Below are 9653 nucleotides of genomic sequence, written 5' to 3'. Positions count from 1 at the left end.
GTCAACAAGCACCGAATATAGTTTGAAACCCCCACGGGGGCAGAGAGAACCCAAGCATTCTCCGGTATGGACATAATAAATATCTGCTTTCGGCTAGGATATATACTCGAAGATGGGAACCGGTCTACTAATTTCAGACTCGAAAAAACTCGTCGGTTCCTAAAAGCGGATCTTTCTTTGGTACCGGTAAGTTGCCCAACCCGGTGACGTCCTCCAAGGCAGAAGAATCCAAACCATCTAAGATATGGTCAAAGGGGTCTGCCACCCCTTGGGGCCCCTCAGCTAGGTGCCCTCTTAGCGCTTGGGCGTCACAGATCATGGAGTTGGTAAATAGTGGAGACTCGGAGAGGTATACCACCCCGAGCACATCCTTCGAAGCATCATCCTCAGCCCGAGAAATAACAGCCGTAGCGTCTTGATCGGCCTCCCCAATTTGGGGCAAAATGGCATCGCTCCTCTCTGGCTCGGAGGCCTCGGCCACTGCACCCTCAGCAGCCTCCATGGCTTGAGGCAATGCGGTGTTGCCTAGCACACGGGCCACCATCTTGAAAGCATCTTCTTCTTCTTCGGACTCATCCCTTAGTCGATTTACTAAGCCCAATGGGAGGGCGTCGGTGCTTTCTTTGGATTTGTGCACCTGTCTGCTTTCGATTTTTGCTTCTCCGAGTTCGGGGAATTCGGAGCCCCTTTTCTTTTCTTCTTTTTACCCTGCTTTAGAGCAGGTGATTGGGGGAGGAAGTCTTCATCTCCGGACGGGGGCCTCATTACAACATCCTTCCCAAGGCCTATAAAGAAAAAGAAATGAGTAAGCTCGGAAGAAGCCCAAGTGTTGTCTATTCTAGGAAAGGGTCTTACTGTGAGAACGGGCCTCCCACCAGCCCTTTGAAAGTTTGTGCCACGTGCGCTCGAAATAAGGCTTCTGCGACACGATGCCCTCGACCCACTCCTTGAGTCAAAGAACTACATCCTGCATTCGAGCAACAGCTTCTCCACAAAAACATCGATAAGAGCAATAAATGAAATTTTAAAGGCAAAGTTATACTTACGTTTCATGTTCCATTTATCAGGAAATGGCATATCCTTAGCCGAGATTAAATCTGAGGTTTTCACTCGAACAAATCAGCCCAACCAGCCTCAGTCTCGATCCACATCTATGCTCGAGAATGAGGCTTTAGAGGCCCGACGGGCAAGTTTTATTAGTCCCTCTCAATAGAGTCGGGGAATGTACAGACGCATGAGATGATCGATGGTGAAGGGACACTTCTCGATTTTGCTTACGAAGAAGCGGAGGAGAATCACTATCCTCTCGAAAGAGAGATGAATTTGACCAAGGGTCACCTCGTACCTCTTACAGAAAGCGATGATGACAGGGTCCAGAGGGCCCAACATGAAGGGATAAGTGTAAACACTCAGAAAACCCTCCACGTGGGTAGTGATCGATTCCTCAGGCATAGGCACCATCACGTGCTTACCGATTACAATCTTCGTTGACTTTTGGAGAGGAGATTGTCAGTGATCGAGCATATGTATCTCGAGACCAGCTCGCACCGGCCCGAACGGAAGAGGTTTTCTTGACTTTGAAGTCAACACTGGTTGGGCACCCCGCAAGAACAAACATAGTTAAGGAGGGCTCCGGTGTCTTTTCATCAGTAGCAGCAGATGAAATATTTTCCTCTTCAGTCGGTCGTGAGGCAGAGGGAGTTTCTTTTTGGGGAACATAGTTTGAGGTCTTCGCCATTTTTTCTTTTTTTAGAAGGTTAAAGGAAAAAAGGGAGTTAAAGGGATATGCTTGACAATTTGGGGTAAAGAACACAGGTTCTTGTAAAGTGATTTCAGCGTGATCAGAAAGTGGATGTTTGAGAATATAGAAATTTCTAATTTACGAGGTTAGAGGTTTTGAAAGTAAAGTTTGAATGAGATAATGAGGAGGTATTTATAGTTTGCAAACGACAGTTCAAAACCTGTAATGGCCGACCAGCAACTGACGAGCATTTAATGCCATTAAGACGTGACTAACAAGACGTTTCGTTAATTTTGTCGTTTCTGGCTCGAAGTATCGAGACGAAAATCAAGGGCTCATATCATTTTTCGTCGTTTACCCTCCGAAAAATGAGGGGACTATCTATATATGGTCGAAACTGGGCTCATCTATTGCATGATGGATCAGGACTGAAACGTGATGGACTGAAGATTGGCCCCGGGTTCCATTGAGCCAAAGTACGAAGTTGGAACATACATCTTCAAGATCTTCGAGCCCATGACTCCGGAACCGACCGTAAATGAGCTCGAGGAGACATTATCGGACCAAATAACGGAAGGCCGAAATATCCGCAACCGGTCAGATATCACGACAGGAATCTCGGCACGTATCAATGGGAGACCGATTAGTTAGCAAATCACGAGATTTCTTACCTTTTATAGAATTGTATCTTAATTAGGACTCTCCTACTATATAAATGTGATCTGATTATTTTGTAAGGAATATTGTAACACGCATCCTAAAGCAATATACTGTTATTTCTAGTTCTTATTATCTTGTCATTTTGTTCCGACATCGATTGAGGCACTTTTTGACTTGAGAATGACTAATCTTCAAGGCTAAGACTGTTCAACTTGTGTGGTTTGCATTAACTTTTCTGTCATTGATTTCAATATTAATCTATTTTTTCAATTTGTATCAAATTAGATCACGTATTCTTAAAATCGCGTATAATTCTATTGTTATCCGATTTTGAGGGTAAACACTTACATATTCATAGGATGGTTAAAAATGGTATCAATCAATGTTCATAATCCTATAGATGTCAAAGTAGCATCGACCTAACTTTCAGGTAATAATGACTGAAACCAGTAATAACAACAAATATATGAATTACTTCAAGTATTTCAAATTGTGGCTTCTACTTACCAATAATTGCAACATCACACTCCTGGATATATTTTGTCTTCAGTATCCAGAATGAACACATCGTCATGATTTAGCGCGCGAGCACCTAGAAAAGGGGACCTAATAATAATCTAAGCTCAGATATATTACTTTCAACCACGGCTAAAGAATATTTCCAAATGATGAGCTAGTGCAGCAAGTTTTCAAATAATTGCCACGATTTTTTTATAATTCGAAGCAAAATATTTATTTAGCTATAATATTTTGCTTTAAATAATCTTTTGTAGCTAAAAGACTACTATTGCTATAGTAATTTTTATCATGTGGCAAAAAATTATATTTAGCTATGAAATTTTACTGTAGCAATAAATTTGTAGCTATTTAGGTAATTATTGTCACAATTGTTATCAATTATAGCAAAAATAATGAATTAGCTTTGCCAATATAATAGTTGTGGCTATGAAATTTTATAAATTTGTAAATAGCCACGTAATTCAAATTTTTGTGGCTATTATTAGGTACTAGCCACGATATTTAAATTTATAGGTAAGATTTCATAGCTATATGTGTATAATGTTGTAGTGACTTCCGTTGCATATATACAATCACGTTGCAGATACTTCCTCCTCCGGTATCTTGAATCCAGATCGATGCAACACCTACGTCTAATGGTATGATGCACGGCTTAAAGTATGCCGAAAACTTGTCCGATTCATGACCATGGATTTCCCTATGCTGTACTGCTCGTCCTCCAAGAACACAGCAGTTCCTGCTTCATCCTAACATAGTAACCAAACTTTAGAAAGAAAATATAATAATCTGGTTGAGCTGTTGCTAAGAATGATAGAATAGAATTGAATAATTATTCATACCTCTAAATAGAGTTAAGTTAAGAATTATAAAATTTCACCACTGAATTTGGTAGTAGAAACAATATAACATGAAAAATAAAAGCACTAACAGGATCACAATTACTGATCCATGCTCATTTGAACTTCCCTTCATTTAATTAATGGAATTCTCGGAACTAAGAATAGGGTTTCTGGCCAGCACCCAGGTTCCAAAGCTTTCACAGAGCTAGACATTGAGCAAAATCTGTCCTGTTACAGACTTCAGCTCAAACTTCCAAATAAATCACAGTCTGCACAGAAACATGAGAAAATGTACATGTACAGAAAATTATTCCATTGTGATCTGTGCAACAAACTACAGACTTCATTAACATCAACATAATTGTTTACTACATATTAATGTGATAAACTAGTCAATCTTAACTAAGAAGGAAATTTTTTTGACATCATAATTAGTAGCATGCAAATATATTGCATTCGGAACAAGGAGAAATCAAATCATTTTGAATTAGTTTCCACTATTTGTTTGAGTAACTGTGGAAGAATATGAAATATTGTAATGGTAAAATTGATTTACGATAGGGTATGATGAAATTATTTTTGAGCATTTAATGCTTATAGCAATATTCAGGTATTGATTGAAGCTAGTGCACGAATTAAGAATGAGATACTTTTAAGTGCCTTATATTTCAGCAATTCAAGGTAACCAAACACTGAATTTTCCTTCATAGCAAAGGGCAAAGAATAACTGAGATGGAGACACCAAAGGGAAATGCTAGATGAATGCCAATGAATTTCCTTGCTCTTCCTAACATTTGAACATTTTTCATAAGATTTGATAATTCTTACGAAGAAACGAAAGAGAGTGTGTGCGTACAATCTACAATAATGATGGAGGTATAGAAGGCGAGCGAGTCTGGCAGTTAAGGTGTGACAGTTATATGAACAGCAAGAGAGCCCTAAACCATTTTATTTGGATTACTCAGCTGTTTCGTAGAAGATTGCGTTAAAATCACTAAACCAATTTTTATGATGGAAATATCATTCTAACTTTATCTAAACATTGCAAAAGTCACTAAACTATTTTTTTAAACAAAACTCCTATCCCAAGTGTCAAAAGACTTCTCAATCGTATGTTTGAACTGCCATGTTTTGTATAATAATTTCTTACTTATTCCTTCTTAAATAAAGTATCAATTTGTGACTAGAGGGTGCTTTTACGCGACTGGGCAAATTTCGCCACTGGCTGCAACTGCTTAAAGAGTTAAGACTAATCGCCATGAATTGAAACAAACAACTAAATGATAATTACACCACCACCACTAAGACAGAACAAACTACTTAAACAGTACTAGGAAACCAAATTAAAACTTCATCTGAAGACATTCGGTCTCATTAATCTTTTAGACGTCCTCTTTGCCCTCTTTGAAGCAGCAGATGAAGCCAATGCTTCACAGATTTGACATTAGGAATTGCACTTTGGTTCTTTTACTCGAACTTGGCCCCATTATTCTTGTGCAGACCATGTCCAAATTGAAGATCATCAGCCAACTAACTTGCAAATATGTGATAAAACTAGGCAGCAAACAGTGGTTAATGTCATGTAAGTTCCTTAGCTTGCTTCCAAGTGCTCATCAAAGAAATCAAAGCCCAAGATTCAGATTTCCCAGGCTGACTACTTTACAGAAATTTGACCTGAAACAAGATGCCATTGAGGCTGGAGAAAAGCAGCATGAGAGACAACTGCCGCATAAGCAGGTTACTGCCATATACCCACCAATCAAAACACCGCCTGGCAAGGTTTTCGGCAACTGAAGAATTTGAATAACCTCATCAAAGCACCTCATGGTCATGCCTTTTGCTCAATCGGGATACCTATATAGTGAATTGTAACAGGAAGAGTGAGATTGTAATTCATAGTAACTGCCAATCCAGAACATTAATAAAAATTTTGCAACCATTTGGCATCCTAGCACTTCATTTGCTACAAAATGACTTCGAAAATTGTAATATCTCTATAGATCCAAGAACTCAAGAACAAACATATGTTCTAAACCAAATAAGATCTTCAGCACAACAGCATTGACATATCAAAGGATCTAAACATATTAGACAACATATAAGCCTCAAACTATCAAGTCAAGGTATTCAGAGGATCTAAGCACAAGCAGAATGAGGATATTGAATTTCCTAATAAAACCCATCAGTGATATATATGAATTGGAAGTTGAAACCAGTGAATCTTGGAACAAGTACCAGGTACAGGCTGGATAACTGTGAGCAGTCCGGTACATGCAAACCAAAACAGAATTTGAGGCTATCCTTGTGCATGTTGCTTCAGTAGTGCAAAGAAGATGGAACAAGGCAATTATGTTTTTCCCTCTCGTCCTCCTTTTATCAACTTTGGCCTAGGCTTCATAGGCTTGAGAAAAGAAGCCTGAAACTTGACCATACTTCTTAAAACCTCTATCAAACTTGACTCTATATCAATGCCATTAGGCTCAAGAATCCGTAAGCAATGTGCTACTGCCTCCATGGTACTCATGCATCCACTAAATGGTTCCTTCCTAAGAATTAAATCAGAATTGAAGATCGTCCCGCCGTCATTGCCAACATCAGAGTCTAAGTGAACCTGGACAGCAAACTTTGACAAAAATGATAAGCTTGCACGCATCATCTCTCGAGCGTGCTTCCAAGTTCCATCAAAAGAAATCAAGACGTAGTTGCTCATCTCTACAATATGTTTCGAGGATTTCCAATGATTGATTTCCTGAGATGGTGATGTATCAGCACCTGAAGAGTCACAGTCACATGAGGAGTCACAGTCACATAACTTTTTCCCATTAGTCAACAACCAGGAAAAATCAGAAAATAAATGAAGTAAAGGACATTGTTTCTCTTGGCGTGCATGCTGCAGGGTTGAGGCGATGAGAGTGCCACTACAAGGTTGGTGTGCATGAAAAATGGTCATCAACCAACTATTTCATTTGACATGATTGAATAATTATAGCATGAGGATCCAGATTAACAGTCAAAAGAAATTTGGTCCAAGGATGATATTGGTTATATCCCTAGATATAGAGCCCGTTTGGATTAGCTGAATAAAAGTAGCTTTTAAGTATTTGGGCTTAAAAGCACTTTTGAAGTGATGGAACTGAATTCAAAATGAAGCAATTACGTGTTTGGCTAGAAGTGTTGAAGCTTAAAATAAGTTGTTGGTGGGTTTGGAGAAAAAGTGCTGATGAGCACTATTTTCTATTAAAATAACTAAAATGTCCTCAAACTGTTAAATATAAAATAAATTAATTATTACCAAATTTTAATTCTAAATTGAAATTGGTACAAATTAATTTATGTTTTAACATATTTTAAGTTATAAAGTTGTTAGATAAAATTGTTTTAATTTATGAAAGATATTTTTTTCCCTTTGACCAGATCTTCACCATATGTTCATATGCAATATTCTCCGTCAAAGAAAAAACATAGGTAACCTGTCGTGGTGTACAAACTATATTAAGATAAACCCTAGTGTTAAGCATGTAAATTGGGCAAATGGAAGCATCTTTTTTCCTACCTTCTTTCCTTAAAATATTTTTGCCATAATTTCATTCAACCACCAAAAGCTTTTTATTTTATCTCTTTGCAATCTTACTAGTTTAATGGAAAGGGATTCAAAAGAAGAAGTGAAAAAGAGCTTCTCAAAATGTGAGCACTCGACATGGAAGCAATTGCAGGTCAAACGGATAGACAAAGACGAATGAGAAAGGGATAAAAATGTAATTGGTTTGGTCAAACCCCAAGTGCTCTTAAGTCAAAAAGCAATAAGTTGGAGTAGACCAACTTATTGCTTTTGGCTTATTTTAAGTTGTTTTCGCTTAAAAGCACTTTTTATATTTGCCCTACACTAAAACAAGCCAAAAAGTACTTTTAAGCTAATTTGGCCAGCTTTTAACCCAATACAAACACCCTCATAGTTTGGTATTGTTATATGACAACACATACAACTTAGACATGTTTAAGCTCATTTATATGACCAAATTCAGTACCTTTCATCTTTTTTGAGATTTTTCATTTTGGTAAAATTGTAAAGGGGAAACGCACAGAAAAGCACTAAAGTCTACTGGAGCTTTAAGAGAAAAGTGGAGTTGAAGCATTAGCTTCTGAGAAGATAGGCACAGATGAAGAAAACAGTTAAAGCATATATAAGTAATGGGAAAATAATAACTGTAGATATAAAAGACCATTATTTATATAAAGGAATTAAAAGATATAACAGTTGAGTAGAATATGTCAAGCAAACTCATATCTCGTCAAATTCAAAATCAATTTAAATTTTTTATTAGGATGGAAAATGCAATTCTAAGTTTCTAATCTAATTTTTTGAGCAATATTCTTACACTAAATTTAATTTTCTATTCATGATCACAAATATAATCATTCATAACGTTTAACTATATTTATTGTTTAGTCTCGCTCTCTTCAAAGACAAAACTCATGAGTGACGAGGTGTGTCTTAGTGCCATGGTGCTTACACTAAATTTCTGTCTAAGCACGAAGAAATCGTTCTCATTTTCTGTAACCATCCGTTCTCATTCTTCAAGGTACCTTTATCTCTACACAGTAAACACTGATAACCATTTCTCATTCTTGAGTCTTCCTGGTACCATTAGCTTTATACATAGAGAACACTCACATAAATAATATCAAATTAAAAGCACTGCATTCCATACGGACCTACAATTTATGACTTCCCTTTTACTTTCAATTAAAGTAAATCCTTTTCCTCTGTTTTCTCTTCTGCTAAGTAGCAAATCATCTTCCAAGTGAGTACATTTTCTTTTTTCAGCTAGATATAGCAATTCACTATTCTCAATTATTAACAGACAACAAAAAACCTCAATCCCAATTACTTCGGGTAAGCTATATGAATCCTAAATAACCATTCTGCTCCATTTAGACACATTTCATTCTGATACTCAACAACACATCTAAAATTCGTCTTTTACAACAAATTAATCACAACTAATCTAGCTCTACCAACACTGGCCCTAAATTACCAACAATACAATCTCAAATAAAATTCAAAAAGATTAAACTCGTTCACTCAAGAAGTAAGTTTTTCGAATAACTTCATACCAGGAAACAGATAAATTGCTCTGTGCGGAAAATTAGGGTTAAGAATAGCAACATCGTGAAGAGAATCGAGAATTTCTGAATCGCCGTAGCGTAATCTCCGGCCAACTATAACGTCGCATTTGTGGAGGCACTTGGATAGAACAGGGACTGTGGCGAGCTTGTGCCGTTGCTCGTGCGGATGGTGAAGGATTACGATTCGAGTAATAGTTGCGATTGGTTCCGGTGGAATTATGCTGCATAAACACACTTTTATTGGTCTGTTACATTTAGAGCAAAGTTTTCGCCGCTCTTCGTTGTGACCGTCAGAATCATCGCCGGCGGCGAAGGGAGTAGAGTTTGCCAGTTGGGTTTCGGGGTCCATTGGAGTAGGAAGTTCTGGAAGTTACTAACGACTTGGATAACTCTTCTAAAACCGAATTGTAACGATATTAGAGAAAATGATGAAAATGGTCCTCAAAGTATATGAGTGAGACTACTTTTGGTCCTTGATTTATTTTTTTTTACCAGAAATAGTTTAGGTTTCTTTTGTATCAAGAGTGTTGGGAAGCCACTATTAGATCAAGAGGCGATACTTATGCCTCTTCTTTATTCATAGGATTCCAATTATTTTTAGTTTATGTGAAGGAGACAAGGGCGAGACATCTAACATATTTTATCTTTAACCTCCATCCGATATTAATAATCTCAATTCACTTATCCTATTTACTAGTACACTGCGTGCTATTCTGTCGTACCACAAGGCGCTATCTACAAGCCTGATTGTTTTGGAATGCAGTCCA

General features: G+C 37.6%; 1 protein-coding gene across 2 annotated transcripts; it reads right to left on the bottom strand.

The window, feature by feature from the left end:
• Positions 1-5021: 5021 nt before the first annotated feature.
• On the bottom strand, positions 5022-9353 carry LOC107819776 (tRNA-uridine aminocarboxypropyltransferase A). 2 transcript variants are annotated; one of them, XR_001655791.2, is made up of 3 exons: positions 8875-9352; positions 5995-6531; positions 5022-5613 (listed from the first exon to the last, which is right to left on the bottom strand). XR_001655791.2 is itself a non-coding variant. In XM_016645927.2 (2 exons), the coding sequence occupies exons 1-2, from the start codon at positions 9233-9235 to the stop codon at positions 6107-6109; spliced, it is 786 nt and encodes a 261-aa protein (XP_016501413.1). In that variant the 5' UTR covers positions 9236-9353; the 3' UTR covers positions 5788-6106. The 2 variants fall into 2 exon arrangements, 1 of the variants encoding a protein (XP_016501413.1); XM_016645927.2 differs by lacking the exon at positions 5022-5613 and having other exon boundaries at positions 5788-6531; positions 8875-9353.
• Between the last annotated feature and the right edge of the window lie 300 nt (positions 9354-9653).

Source organism: Nicotiana tabacum, chromosome 5 (genome assembly GCF_000715075.1).
Source record: "Nicotiana tabacum cultivar K326 chromosome 5, ASM71507v2, whole genome shotgun sequence".
Lineage (NCBI taxonomy): Eukaryota > Viridiplantae > Streptophyta > Magnoliopsida > Solanales > Solanaceae > Nicotiana > Nicotiana tabacum.
This window is presented reverse-complemented; position numbering and strand designations above follow the sequence as displayed.